Below are 15,602 nucleotides of genomic sequence, written 5' to 3'. Positions count from 1 at the left end.
GTCACTAGCAAAATTTAGACTTGCAAGAGAGATAAAATAGTTGATCATGTCCTTTTGAAACATGTACATGTAGTTATAGGGGAAATGTATATTCTACTACAGAAATTGTGTTTTCAAGATAAGTAATGCCATATACATGATTAGATTCAAGTTTAATACATTTTATGCCACATTTTCCAAAATGTTAGAATCTTATTAGGACGACTCATCAAAGTTAACACATGTCACAGATGATTAAAGAACAAATTTATCAGGGGACACATGCCAAAGTGATTCCTCAGACTTGTCTACTTGAGTCCTTAATGTAAGCTGCATGTCTCTCCGAAAGAAGTTTGATCAGGGGATTCTCCACATCGTTACCAGAGAGACTCTTATCGCGCCGAACGATAATGTTGTCAGCACTAGTGACAACCACAACGTGCTCCTTGCGAGTTGTGAGTTCATTTGCCACAACTGCATGCATTTTGTACTTCTCAAGAGCGGTGGCAGCCTTATTTAAAAGAATGTTTGAATCTGTCTCTAACTGTCAGTAAGTAGGAATGGTATTAGTCAAATCAGTTACATTGTATCAAGGTAACTTATGTGCATTTCTTTCTATGTTAAGAAGTCTGTTGCTGGAAAACAACAAAAATAACCTCACTAACTTTAATACTTGATCATTATATGGCAGGATTTTGTTACTACCAGTAGAGGTGCTACTTCAAATCTCAAACATTTCATTTTCATTTCTCCAATCTACATTCCCTTAGTGGAATGCATAGATAATGTAGTTCATTTAGAAAATTAGTATAAATCATGTTAATCTAATCTTCTATAACTTCAGAAAGGGCACTCACTGATATGCAAGATATCATCACGTGTATGAGTTAAACTAAACTCATTTCATGCATGTTCTTTGAGCAAAACATTCTCAACTTCCATAACAAGTTACTTTACCAACATTAATTAGTAATGACCGTAATTAGTATTTGTGAAAATGGTATAGGTCTACATAGTTTTCTTTGAAATACTATCAATACCTTAAATGATACGCAGAAAGCCAGGGGAGCCCAATCTTTTCTAAGCATTGAAAGCATCTTAGGCACTTGAACTAGTTGCACGTCCAAAAAATGAGATCCTGACTGAATTTTGTGTTCTACCTTCAGGATAAACAAATAAATTCACACCTTACTGAAATAGAAGCAAAACTGGTTAAGCAATGTGCCATTTCCTGTGTTTACAGATTATAAATGAAGCTGTGGGAAAATTCTCTATATAATGTCTAAGTCAAGAAATTTTTTATCTTCGAACCAAGCAGCAGTGCAAGATTATCCTGGGAATGATGAATTTCTTGTACTTTAACCAACTAGAAAATTATTCAAACCAATAGTAGAGTCAATACTAAAACTTCCATGGAATGAAGAACTAACATATATTCATACCATGTCCTTCCAAGGAACATAAAAGTCAGATACAGCAGCAGCGAGATAGAACATTGCGCATGGGCCAAGACATCTCATTGAGGTTGCAATCAGTTGCAACATCTGCACAATCAGAAAAGACAGTCAAATCTACTGATTAAACACCTCTAATTAAGTTAAACTAAAACAAGAAGTAGCTCTATCTTTCCATCTCACAAACACATGAAAATCAAAATACACAAAATTCAACTGCATCGTTGGTTGTCAGTACACAGCCACATAGACAGGGGATGCAAGAATACACAATAGTTTTCATTATTTGTAACATCAAATGGGTACTTAAAATTTACAAAAAACAAGTAAAGCTTCTAACCTGAAGATACTCAAATATGGTGTTGAAAGGTAGTTTTAACAAGTGCCCTCCTGTCACTGCCTGCGATGGAATGAAAACCTCAATAAGGCTATAAATATATCCACTAATCTATAGTTTACATTCATTAAAAGAGAACAAACGAAATCACGGGGGTAAAAAAGAGAGGAGATAAATGTAAATCACAATATCTAATCTAAGATCATACAGCATGATGATCCACGATAGCCCTCTTCACAGCTTCAGAATAAGCCTCACGAACTGAAGCAAACAACACAAATCAGCAAAATTCAGTTAGCCCCAGTTGTTTGTATAAAATAACAATATAAATAGGGATATTAAAAAGAAACAATGTTGCCAATTTAGAATGATTCTTTGAGTAGCCTTCATTCAAACAAGGAAAAACAATAAAATCCCATTTAATCATTTATGATGAAATTTTATAGGTAGACCTATGTTAGACTCCAATGAATCAAAATAAAGAGTAATGGTAAAAAAGGGAGGCCCAATGCATGACTCCTACCTAGTAGGGTCTGAGGGATAGACGTTCGCAACCTTACTCTCGCCAATAAAAAGACTGTCTCTATGGTTTGAACCTGTGATCTCCCGGTCACAAGGCAAACAACTTTACTGCTGCACTGAAGCTTACACAAAAAATTGCTTGAGACAATTAACACCATACATCTGATCCCACCTAGTAGGAAAAGGCTCTGGTTGCTGTTGTTGTACACTTAACACCATTTCGTACAATTACAAGTATTTTAGTCTATCACAGTATCAAGTGCATTGTAAATGTTATATCTAATGTGAAAGACTGCTCATAGGATTATATAGATATCGGCACTGCTTTATTTATCCTTTAATGGTGCAAGGAGAGGAGGAAACAGAAACTGAAACCTTGGATGTTTAACTCATCAGTGGGCTCAAAGCATTCAACTAAGGGATCATCGGGAAGGGATCTGCAAAATGGCTGGAAACTTCCCCTGCATTAATATTTATAGGCAATTAGCAAACCCAAAAGAAACCAAACAAAACCAAGACATAAAACATAGGACAAAGTAAAATTGCAGGACCAGGAATTCACCTACGGTAAAGAAAGATAACAGCATATCCAGCCTTCAGAAAATACCTACAACACAACCATCAATATATTCTTGTCAACAGGATAAAAAAGATTTAGAACAATTGTTTAATAAGAACACGGCGAGTGCAACATACTCTGTGGATGTGGCCCCTCTATGACCTGAACTGAAGTTGTCAACATATCGGACACACCGTTGCTCCAATGGAGCAGTGGTACCACCAGACGTCACACAAACAATTCTCCTAGCATCTCCATTTGCTGGAGGTATCAAATCCACCACACATTATGCAGGGAATCATCACTAAACAAAAAAAGAGTGTATATTGGAGGAGGGAACTTACTTGATGGTGAAGACTTGTGTTGAATAAATTGGTCCAATTTTTGAGTTATTTGATGAGTGTTTTGCAAAGGAGGAGCAGAGTCAAAAAATGCTTCGGCTTGTGCTTCAAGAGTTTGGGATCCATTTGTTGAATCCATCAAAATAGCTTACACTTGTATAACCTTTATTAGAAAGAAAAAACATCAATACATCCTAAACAAACATGTTGTTACAAACCTCAATAATTACGAACTCAATAAATCAGCGTATAAGAGAAATTAGAAAACTGACCTAGCAAGCTAAGAAGGATTGGGGAAAACAAACACTGAAATTGGAAACAGATTGTTATGGGTATGAAAATGGCGTTAGAATACATAGATTTGATTTGTGAGAATTCATAATCTTTATTTATTTTTGGTTGTGGATTAACAGAGAATTCAATAAATGGAAAAAGAAAAAAATGCGCAACCTTACTCTCGCCAATAAAAAGACTGTCTCTATGGTTTGAACCTGTGATCTCCCGGTCACAAGGCAAACAACTTTACTGCTGCACTGAAGCTTACACAAAAAATTGCTTGAGACAATTAACACCATACATCTGATCCCACCTAGTAGGAAAAGGCTCTGGTTGCTGTTGTTGTACACTTAACACCATTTCGTACAATTACAAGTATTTTAGTCTATCACAGTATCAAGTGCATTGTAAATGTTATATCTAATGTGAAAGACTGCTCATAGGATTATATAGATATCGGCACTGCTTTATTTATCCTTTAATGGTGCAAGGAGAGGAGGAAACAGAAACTGAAACCTTGGATGTTTAACTCATCAGTGGGCTCAAAGCATTCAACTAAGGGATCATCGGGAAGGGATCTGCAAAATGGCTGGAAACTTCCCCTGCATTAATATTTATAGGCAATTAGCAAACCCAAAAGAAACCAAACAAAACCAAGACATAAAACATAGGACAAAGTAAAATTGCAGGACCAGGAATTCACCTACGGTAAAGAAAGATAACAGCATATCCAGCCTTCAGAAAATACCTACAACACAACCATCAATATATTCTTGTCAACAGGATAAAAAAGATTTAGAACAATTGTTTAATAAGAACACGGCGAGTGCAACATACTCTGTGGATGTGGCCCCTCTATGACCTGAACTGAAGTTGTCAACATATCGGACACACCGTTGCTCCAATGGAGCAGTGGTACCACCAGACGTCACACAAACAATTCTCCTAGCATCTCCATTTGCTGGAGGTATCAAATCCACCACACATTATGCAGGGAATCATCACTAAACAAAAAAAGAGTGTATATTGGAGGAGGGAACTTACTTGATGGTGAAGACTTGTGTTGAATAAATTGGTCCAATTTTTGAGTTATTTGATGAGTGTTTTGCAAAGGAGGAGCAGAGTCAAAAAATGCTTCGGCTTGTGCTTCAAGAGTTTGGGATCCATTTGTTGAATCCATCAAAATAGCTTACACTTGTATAACCTTTATTAGAAAGAAAAAACATCAATACATCCTAAACAAACATGTTGTTACAAACCTCAATAATTACGAACTCAATAAATCAGCGTATAAGAGAAATTAGAAAACTGACCTAGCAAGCTAAGAAGGATTGGGGAAAACAAACACTGAAATTGGAAACAGATTGTTATGGGTATGAAAATGGCGTTAGAATACATAGATTTGATTTGTGAGAATTCATAATCTTTATTTATTTTTGGTTGTGGATTAACAGAGAATTCAATAAATGGAAAAAGAAAAAAATGCGGATTGGGAATTGAACCCGACGTGAATCGAACACGCAACCTTCTGATCTGGAGTCAGACGCGCTACCATTGCGCCACGGATCCGCTTGGTATTTATTCTCTCTATCATTTACATGACTTAAAATTATTGCTTCAAATCATAGTGGATTCAATTTCCCGCCAAACTCAACGAACTACTCAACTGTTTTTCCAATTGTTCATAGCGACGATGCATTACTGGAACAACGGCGATTGTGCTTTCTCGTTTCAACCTCTTTGATGAGAATCCTCTCTTAGGTCCTTCTCAGTCCAAGTGATTTCTTCCTCAGTTCCTTTCTTTTCAATTTCTTAATTCATCATATTTCATCTTTTAATGTTATGGAGTTTTCGTTTTCTTCGATGATTCTTTCTTTATTCTGTAATTAGTTTTATAGGTATTTGGTGAAAGTAATTAACTAACATTTGAAGCTAGGGTTTTAATTAGTTTGGAGGCTTATATCACTAGCAATAACAAAAGAATGTGTTGATATTTTGTAGTTTAAAGGATATTAGTATTTGGAAGCCGCTTAAAAAATGATTCTACAAAAGTGATTTTGGAAAATTAAATATTTCCCGAGAGGCCGAAAATTAGGTAATTTGTGGCATAGATCAATAATTAAGCAATTCTTGAAGCAAGGGTAATAATTAATTTTAAGGCACAGATCAGTGACAATAACAAAATGCAGTTTATTTTGAGTTGATAAGACCCTTAATCAAACTGGCCATTGTCTATTAAGGGTTCAAGTTAACTTTGTTATAGCGAAGGGAAATCAATTGTGTTCCATTTGCTATATGCAAGGATGATTCATTCATCTGTCATTGTTAGTGCAGGTTAGATGAAATGGGAACATTTTTAACAAAATATCATCAAACTTGGCGTCTTTTCATACTCCCATTTTTACATCGTCAACAATTGAAACACATCTTGAACAATTGAAACACAATTCTCTCTTTTGGTAGAAAATTACCAATTGGTTTTTGGGCATGAATTCTTGTTTTTGTTGTGAATTTGTTTCCTATAAAGAGATTTTCACATGTATTTTAAGTTAAAGAAATAAGAAAAGAGTAATAAGTCATGTGCACACTTTTACATAAATGAGTTACAATAAATAATTTTATTATATTATGGTATATTTCTCTTATGAAAATAAATTATTTTATCATATAAGGAGATAAGATTATTGGCGAAAGGAGATAATTTATCTCTTTATATGATGAGATATTTTATTCTCTTTTTTGTATGAAGCAAAGATTAATTCAAACCTACAAAAAATAATATTAGAAATTGGGGAGCTATAGAAAACCAAAGGAGTATAACCCTAATGTAAACAGTGATTATGTGTTGAACTCTTCCACCTGCTCATCAATCTCTGGGGTGTGATCTTTGTGGGAATTTACCTAGAGCAGGAGTTTGGATCAGGTAAACTTTTTTTTTGGTTTCACATTCCGATTTCAAGTTCTGATTAAAGTAATATATAAAAAAGACAACGAAATGCTTGTTTAATGCTCAATTTTTTTAACACTTCCTTATTTTTGCAGTAAGGATTGGTATAATCTATTCACTTTCTGTCCAAAGCGAACATTACTTGCTGAACTTATTTTGAACCTGGAATTTTGTACCAATAAGGTGCTTCTTCCCCTTAGTGTTCTTCTTGAGTAATAATCAAAATTGGTTTTTGTTGAATGCAGGTTTCAGAAATAGCACAATTAGTCCTCATCTTTGTGTGCAATTTCGTCCTTTGTTTTCTGCTATATGTGGACAAATTTTCAAGCTTTGGAGGAGATCTCATTGATTAAAGTTGAAGCAAAAGCTGGACAGACCAGTTCTCAGGATTGTTTCTCTCATCCTCTTCAATCTAATGTTTGCTGTTTTTTTCTGCTTGTTTTGTTTTATTCTATTTGATTTGAACAGCTACCTGTATTTTACTACTTGTGCTTTTTGGCATGTGTCAATTTTTTAGATGAGAAACTTCTTTGGTTTCAGAGTGGCTGGTTTTCTTGTGGTAGTTCTTCATGGAATCAACATCAACAGTTATTGCAATGTTGAATGTATCCCTTCTACAAGCTGGCATTGCAAAGACAGAGAAACCATTTCTGAGGTACAACTTGCTGTTAGCACTTCCCGAATTAAACATGCCTAACAAAGTATCACTAAGAATCCAAGATGAACTCTCTTTTGCAAATTTGGATGAACAGTGTACCTAGGACAGATATAAATTCCTTAAAAACGGAATGCCAGCTAAGTTTAGCATTTTTTTTCCTTACAACCACCCTCTTCACTATAAGACCACCTTATGACTCTCAGCTAAGTTTAGCATTGTTTATCAAATTGCTTAATATTATGAAGAGAAATTAAGTGTTAGTTTGTTGCCAACAAAGATGTGCTCACTTGAGAATTGAGGTCCTCTCCCGTAATGGAGAGACTAGTACTGGATGGAGATTAAGACACGTGGCAAAAATATTTTTTAACGGCTATGATTTGATGATATTTTTTAATTAAGAAACTTTCTTTTCTCCTCACATTCTAGTACTTGAGAGTCCAGCAGAGGAGTTGAACTCCTCAATTGAACCTTTTCTTTTCAGCCTGATTATCTGATTGGTAATTGGTAACTAGATAGTCTAAGCATTTCAACTTTCTTTCCACAATAAAAATGTATTGGCAATTAACTAGCTATTTAATATTTATCAATACACCACTATACATATTAAAATCACTAAGCATGCACTATATTAAGTTTCGTTAATTTCTGAAGCTTAATGCTAATGCTGGTTATATGCTGCAACTGCAGACAATGGTGAGCAATGAACAGATGACAATGACCTGCATGGATAATGGAAACTTCAGAGTCTTTCCTTTTACCAACATCTCTAGTGCAAGGTTTAATGATTTGGGTAATCTAATATGCTAATGAGACAATTTTTTTCAATGATTCTTGTTGCCCCAAATAACCAGAAAATTCTGGATAGGTGAATATAGCCTTATATCTTACCAACTAGTCATTCTTTTTTCTAAATATAGACAAATAGGAGCTTCACTCAAAGCTAGAGAAAACTAATCTAACTCAATTTGATACAAGAGTTTTTGGAGCCTGTCTTTGATTTTATATACCACAAGCTCCTGAACAAAATGAATCTTTTCATGCTTGTAGAAAACCAAAATTGTGAAAAAAATAAGGGATTTCATTTCTTTATGGCCTAGTTAGATAAGCAAGAATTTCACTTCAAATGGCTTTGTTTTACTCTCTTTTTTGTAAAAGGCTCATTGTCATTTTCCTTTCATCCCATTTTTAAGGCTAGAGTAATAGCTATGAGTCCTAAGACAGTTGGAACCACTTTTCCTGCACCTCTGAATTTCGGCTCCTTCAGTTTTTAATTCTGCAGTATCTAGCTAATCCACTTTTTGCTGTAACCACACATGTTTGAGTATATACACCCGCAGCCCCCGCTTTTACAGTTAAGGCCATCAAGCCACAGTGGCACAGTGCTGTAAATAAGTGCATTAAAGACTTTACAATGAATAGTGTGGGCCTATGGGTGTGGCCTACCAGAATTTGCATTGGGTTCAAAATTTATGCGCATAAAAGTGCACAGCCTACTGATATTGCTATACATCCATTAAGTACATAGAGCAGGCTCGTACTTCTTATTACATAGTACTCTTAGCCAAACCAACCAAGCAACTTAAAAAGAGAGATGGGTAGGCAGAATATGATTTTTTTTTCTTCTTAGTTTTAATTTTGGAATTAAAAGCAATTACAAGGCTCCACTTTTTTTAATTTAAAATCAGAACTTGGCTGAAAATTTGTAGTATTTTTCATTGGTCCATGGTATTGTCGGCTAAAAAAAGTACACTTAATATACACATGGTATTGAACTGTGCATTTATATTTGTGGTGGATACTTGAACTGTGCATTATATAATGGTAGCAGTCTTTACCCACCTAATACCTACTTTATGTCTATGTGCTGGAAGCCTGGAACAACTGGTTGCTGCTGCTACATGTCAACTGATCCATCAAATTTTCAGTGGAATTCAAGTCCCCAAAATAAATCAACAACTTTGATGGGTCTAAATTACATGATTTTAGGCCATCACAGGGACAAATATCTTAAAGCAATTGCCCTGAATCTTGACCTGTAAAAAATGGTCCATATTTTCAGGCACAAAAAATAAGCAATATTATATAGAAGATTGGTGGTCCAAGAATTGTTGGGTCCCTCCTTATCAAGATAAAACTGGAGTGTTATCTGTCAAAATTGACATGCTTAGTGTAAACAGCAGCACCTCCACAAGGCATAATAGGCCTCAAGTACCAGCACCATTCGGTTGTAACCATTAGTTTTGGAGACATATGGCATCTTCTCATTGCCCTGTCACATATGAGCTAAAGTGTTGAAATACTTATTATTATAAGTTGAAGAAGGTAAATTCACATAGATCAAAATCACAATCAAGAAAAAGGGTAGTTCCAACACCCTAGCATGCCCACATAAAAAGCCTCCTTAAGATGCCCCATTCATAAAGCCTAGGAGCACTAGCATTCCTTGTATTACTATAAATGCTTACTTGATGGTTTTATCTTTCTTACAAATCTATATGATTATGAAAGTTGAAGAAAGCTACGAAAAGATAACAATAGTAGTTGGTGGTGGATTAAGGACCCGATAGGAGATACAAGTCATATTGAATGGTATAAAATGTATTAGAATTGGAAAAAATGAAATAATACTGATGCAATTTTTTTTTATAACCAGGAGTGCAAAAAATATTATAAGGAAAATATACACCACCTTTTTTCCTAAGGTGTGCATGTATACACCCTTAGCAACATGTGGCTCGACCATTGGTGGATGCCTGTTTACTTCCCTCTTAAACCAAGAAGAAAAACAACAACAACCAACAATCAAATTTTAATCTATCGACTATATAAAAAAGAAAAGGAAGAAAAAAAGCTTTCAACATCAATGTTAAGTCAAACATGACAATAGGGTACATCATAGTAGAGTCAAACCTAAGGCATGCACTTAAAAAATTGATCATTGGGTACTTTCTTTTCATATAAAAATTTCAAACCCTTTTACTTGTTTCTTAACTAGTGATATGCTCAATGGTTGACCCTTATTCCCTTTAATTTTCTTGTGTCTCACACACGCGTTCTCAAGCACAGAAGCAAAACTAGTCCTACATTCATAAAGGGACCCATTGGATATCAAATAGATGCTAGTTGAAAGGTATGGAAATTTACGTATAAGCTTAGGAAGCCATGAGAGAAATATGATAGTGGACGTGTTGTTAGCACACAGTTACTCTTTCCTTTAATCTTCTCTAATCTTTATGCCTCCCACTCTGATCTTGATAAGTAATTGAGTAATCGCACAAAAAGATGTTGGAAGAAGAAATTGAGTCTAACTCCATCATCATTGATGATTGATAAAGGAGGAGAAATGTTTATGGGGCAATATCTTTTTGTACTACTAAGGATATTTTATCATATGGGAAGAAACTAATTTTTTTCGGGTGTGTGATTGTCTCTCCCAGTAATTATCACTTTCAGGAATTGAACTCTTGATATTTTCGTCTTTTTGGGATCTAGCATGACCTTACACCACTAAACTACTGTCTAATATTTTGTTAGTGTTCCTATTGGGTAATATTTTGTGATAACATTGAGACAATTTTAATTTTATATGTCTGTATGTGAATATGGAGTCTTAGGATATAGAGTAAAGAAATGTGTAAAAATGATTATCTCACATGTTAAATTTTGCTATACAAATGACATAATAAAAGTGTGTTGTAATACTATTTTTTATTATCTAATCACATGTATTCTTTTAAGAAGGTAATCATATTTGAGTCAGGAAAATCTACAATACAAAAAGAGGTTAAGTCACTCCTAGGACATTTCCTTAATAAGCAAGACTCAGTGTGTTTTACTGCTTTTATTATCAACCAACTTTTGGGATCAATGGGAAATTATATTACACATCAACTCTACTTTAATTATTGTAAAACAAAATTAGAGTGAGTGTAAAAAATGATTGCTATAAGTAGTGAATGTTGTTAATATAAAATATGTATGGAAATGTTTTAAGATGTCTAATTTGCTTTAATATGTGATAAATAAAAAATAAAGCTGGGAAGGAAAAAAAGAGTTGAAGTTAATTATAAAGGGTGAATATTATCATTAAGCATGTTATGTACATGTAAGATGATATAATGAATCGGTAAATGTATATGTTAATGTATGTTCCTCCAAGTAAAAAGGTTGCTTCACTTAAATACAAGGTATTGTATATATTAAATATATTATTGGAAGGTATTGGATTTGAATTAATCTCTCATACTACATGGGAAAAATACGTGAATGTATATGTCATTAAGGTTATGTCGGCTAACGCCTAGGAAGAAAAGGAGAACCCAAATAATTGCAATATACATGATTGGGTGCAGAATATTTATTTTGTTTTTCATTAATTTAAACTGTTTGATGAATGAAATATGAAGTGAAGTTATTGACAATAAAGTCAAAAGATGGCCCAGGCGAAAAGAAGTCTTTAACTTTAGAAGGTTGGGAATATAATTAACATCCAGTTGTTTAGTTTCTGTGTATGGCACCTGCCCCATAATGCTACCAAAATTTTAGACTTTTACCTTAGCTTTATGATATTTTCCCGGAATAAGCTGCTTGTGTTTATGATGAGAGAATATTTTTCACCTACAAATATAAAATTGTCCATAAATTAATTGATAATAAAATAAAAGACTAGTTTATTTAAATAAACTATTTTACAATAACTCACATCCATGTATCACGGTCGTCACCTCTGTTACTCATGTTGCCATGGATCATCTTTTTCTTGGTGTTTATTATATGATCCAGCTGTTATTATCATCTATCTACTATATAACAAAATAATCACTCACCATCTTATCAATTATCATATGATATCTTCTCTTTCATGTTATTTTATCAATTGTCATATGTCATCTTCTCCTTCATTTTCCTCCTCCTAAATGGTTCCATGGTAATCATATGTACATTCCCACGCTATATTTGTCATTTCTTGATAATTATTGTATTTAATAAATAATTATTGTATTTTTATGGCTACATCTTAAATTGCATTTCAATTGTTATTGAGGTCTATGACTATCTTTCTCTTCCAACATTCTTTTCATTTTTTTTGTAGATCTATGGCTACATCTTCCAACATTCTCTCAATAATCTTCTTTGTCTCCAGTTTCATTTCATTGGTCTCTTCATTATTATCCTTTTTTCTCTTTAAAATGTATTTTTTATTTATTTTGTAGATCTGATCTTTAGTATATTTTTCATTGATTTTTTGGTTTATTTTGTAGATCTATTCTTATTTTATCATCGATTTTTTGTATAATTTTTCATTGATTTCCTTTATTTATAGACATGTTCTCGCTAATTTCATTATTTTTTAGATATATTCTTCCAGCAATTTTCTTCTTTAGCATATGATAAGCAAAGGTATATTCCTTAAGGAAGATCAAACCTCCAATCTCCATTATATTATACATCCACTTATAATATTACATTTATTTGTCTATTTATTTTTATTAATAATATATTTATCTCTCCATCTTATCTCATTATTATCATTTTATCTCTTTATTTATAGTTTGGTTCTCCCCTAAAACATACATGCAAGTTAATTTTCTATAGTTGCATCTCTTATCTTACTTATACACTTTTTTATTCAAATAATCATTATTTTAATTTTTTGTTTTACATGTTTTAAAAACATGTGGACTATATCATCCTCTAAAATAAGGTAAAGATCATGGTTAATTATTGATACCTTCATTTTTGGTTTCATCATTAGTTATTCACTCACTTATGAGTTTTGTATTTTATTTCCTCTATTCGATGATTTTTAACATATATGTTGCTAAATACACTCATTTTGGCTAAATATTTATGCTCTTGGAAATTTTACTTGAACCTCATTACTTTTTTAATTTTTTGCTTAGAAATTTGTATTGTTTGAGTTGTCAACAACATAATATAATGTCTTTGTTCTTTATTTCTCGATTTTTAGCATTCTTATATATGAAGAAGAATAATGTCTTCATTTTATTTGTTTTATATTTTTTTAATTTATTTATGATTTCCAAATTTAAAGCAATCCTCATTATGGGCATAAATTTATAGAATTATAACTAATAAAGTTTGATTGTAATAGTCAATTGATTGAATTTATATTTTGTTTAAATTATCTATGGTTTCTAAATTTTAGTCAATGCTAATTATATAGATAAATTTGTAGAATTATAACTAATAAATTTGTGCAATAATTAATTTCATTTATATTTTATTTTATTTGAACATGATTCAGAACTCATGAAGAAATAGAATAATTTGAATTTTTTTGTATAAGTTATAGAAATAGAATATAAATTTGTGAATCAGTTACAAAATGGAAAGAATCAATTACCAACCTAAATCAAAATATATCAGAAAGAACATTTATTATAAATTATAATGTAATATAACGTAAATCATTCGTTATAAACATGCATTAATTATGATTTAGTTTCTACTTTAAAATTATGTATTAAAGTTGTTATGAAATTTTAAAAAATATTTTAAATACATTAAATGAAATATGTTGTAATTACACATTTAAATAGATCTTAAAACGTTATCAATTAATATCATTTTTAAAACATAAATAGGAAAAAATCAATCTGATTACTAATAGAAAGAATAAACTATGATATTATAATTAATATGAAAATCTGTTGAAAATTTTCTTCACATAAAAATGATAGGCAATGGATTTATTTCATAAAATTAACAATTTTTAATACTAATTAGAAGAAATGTGGATAGTTCCCTTACGTTCCTGAAATTAAGGAATCTGGGGCATTGATAACGAAATAAGGAATTTAGGGCATTAATAATGAAATAAGGAATTTGGAGCAATAATAACGATGTTTGAGAGTCGTAAGATGATATAATAGTTAAGGTGAAAGAGTTTAAGGAATGAGGTGGATAGAGTTGTGGGTTCGAGCCTCACCCATAGCAAAATTAAAACAATAAAAATAAGTGAAGGAGATTTAAGGTTCGATTATCACCCACGATAAATACTAACATACTAATTATTATTAATTGAAAGAATATATTATCATGTTACAATTAATAATGAAATCTTTTGTTATTATGTCTCGCATAAAAATGATAGACATTAAATTTCTATCTTAAAAATAATAATTTTTAATATTAATTATTTAAATAGATTTTAAAACATTCTCTTTGATTATTTTTAAAAACTTTAATATCACAAATTCAATCTTATTATTAATAGAGTGAACTATTATATTAGAATTAATAAAGAGATCTTGATATTTAATTTATTTCATGAAAATAATTATTTTTTATATTAATTAGAAGAAAAGTTGATAATTCCTAAATGTTTCATTTTATATAGTTAAGAAATTGGGGGCCCTAATTATGGGGTGGGATCCACTTACTCTAAGAGTAAGTTTTTTACACTTACTCTTCATCCTCACCATCAATTATAGAGATAACTAATGATTTAGATCTACTCACTAATTCAAACCATGATTTTTCTATAATTGATAGTGAGGGTGAGAAGTAAGTTTAAAAAACGTATTTTTGCTATAAGTGGATCCCTCATCTTAATTATGATGATTTACTTTCTATTTAAAAATTATGTATTAAAGTTATTAGGAAAATTTGAAAACATATGTTAAGTATAGTAAATGGAATATGTAGTAATTACACATTTAAATAGATTTTAAAATATTCTCAATTAATCTTATTTATTCATTTTATGTATCATCTATCATTCCCTACAGATTATTAAAATATTATTGTATAAAAATTGTATGGATGAAGACATATAGACAATGATACAATTTTAAAATATTATAATAAACTATTGTAATTGTACATGATCGCTAACACAAAAAATATAATAACATTATTATATATTAGTTAAATTATATTATTTATTTTTTCTTTACAATTTTCATAACTACGTCATTCTCTAAGGATAATATTTGCATCAACTATTGAAATTATTGAACAACTAAATAAATTTTTTTAGTTTAATTCCAAATAAATAAATTTATAATTCAATTCGGTCAGTTATTAAGTTGAAGCAAATATTTCTAAACTTCATAATATTAGGTGATAAAAATGAATACAATAGTTCTGATTCTATTGAGGGTCAAAATTCAATTTATTAACTTATTAATTTTTAAATGTATTTACAATTTTTGGTCTTCTTGGTCATATAATCAAGTTTTTCCATGATATTGTGTATATTTAATATTTGTGAGGTTGAACATTGAAGGACTTTGAATTTTAAAAGATATATCAATTTCAAAATAACAAAATTTGAAGTTATTCTTATCTTAAAAAAACAATATAAATATAATATATATGTTCTTAATCATATGCTAAAAAAATATTGCCCCTTGCATAAGCACATATAACTTGCTAGTTATTATGATGACCACCACCATTATATTTAAAGAATATAGTGTTTGAATCAATAGAGAACATTGTCTGATTTATTTCCTACCTTTTACTATACAATCAACCTGTTGGAATTAAGAAAAAGAAAAT

The 15,602-nt window shown here is 31.4% G+C and overlaps 1 protein-coding gene, 1 non-coding gene and 1 pseudogene across 7 annotated transcripts; 1 reads left to right on the top strand and 2 right to left on the bottom strand.

The window, feature by feature from the left end:
* LOC109328582 (phosphopantothenate--cysteine ligase 2-like) lies at positions 71 to 4,998 on the bottom strand. 6 transcript variants are annotated; one of them, XM_019562109.1, is made up of 10 exons: positions 4,976 to 4,998; positions 4,513 to 4,672; positions 4,306 to 4,429; positions 4,172 to 4,216; positions 3,985 to 4,070; positions 1,979 to 2,031; positions 1,774 to 1,833; positions 1,422 to 1,523; positions 1,020 to 1,139; positions 71 to 523 (listed from the first exon to the last, which is right to left on the bottom strand). In XM_019562109.1, exons 2-10 carry the CDS (start codon positions 4,646 to 4,648, stop codon positions 278 to 280), a joined length of 972 nt encoding a protein of 323 aa, XP_019417654.1. In that variant the 5' UTR covers positions 4,649 to 4,672; positions 4,976 to 4,998; the 3' UTR covers positions 71 to 277. The 6 variants fall into 6 exon arrangements, with proteins under 6 accessions (XP_019417654.1, XP_019417652.1, XP_019417653.1 ...); XM_019562107.1 differs by lacking the exon at positions 4,976 to 4,998 and adding an exon at positions 4,905 to 4,971 and having other exon boundaries at positions 4,513 to 4,679; XM_019562108.1 differs by lacking the exon at positions 4,976 to 4,998 and adding an exon at positions 4,782 to 4,889.
* TRNAW-CCA lies at positions 4,966 to 5,037 on the bottom strand. Its single transcript has one exon. It is a non-coding gene; the product is annotated as a tRNA-Trp (tRNA).
* Positions 5,162 to 7,995, top strand: LOC109327746 (annotated as a pseudogene).

The sequence above is a fragment of the Lupinus angustifolius genome, chromosome LG15, assembly GCF_001865875.1.
Source record: "Lupinus angustifolius cultivar Tanjil chromosome LG15, LupAngTanjil_v1.0, whole genome shotgun sequence".
Classification (NCBI taxonomy): Eukaryota; Viridiplantae; Streptophyta; class Magnoliopsida; order Fabales; family Fabaceae; genus Lupinus; species Lupinus angustifolius.
The sequence above is the reverse complement of the archived record's forward strand: the minus strand, read 5'-3'. Positions and strand labels throughout refer to the sequence as shown.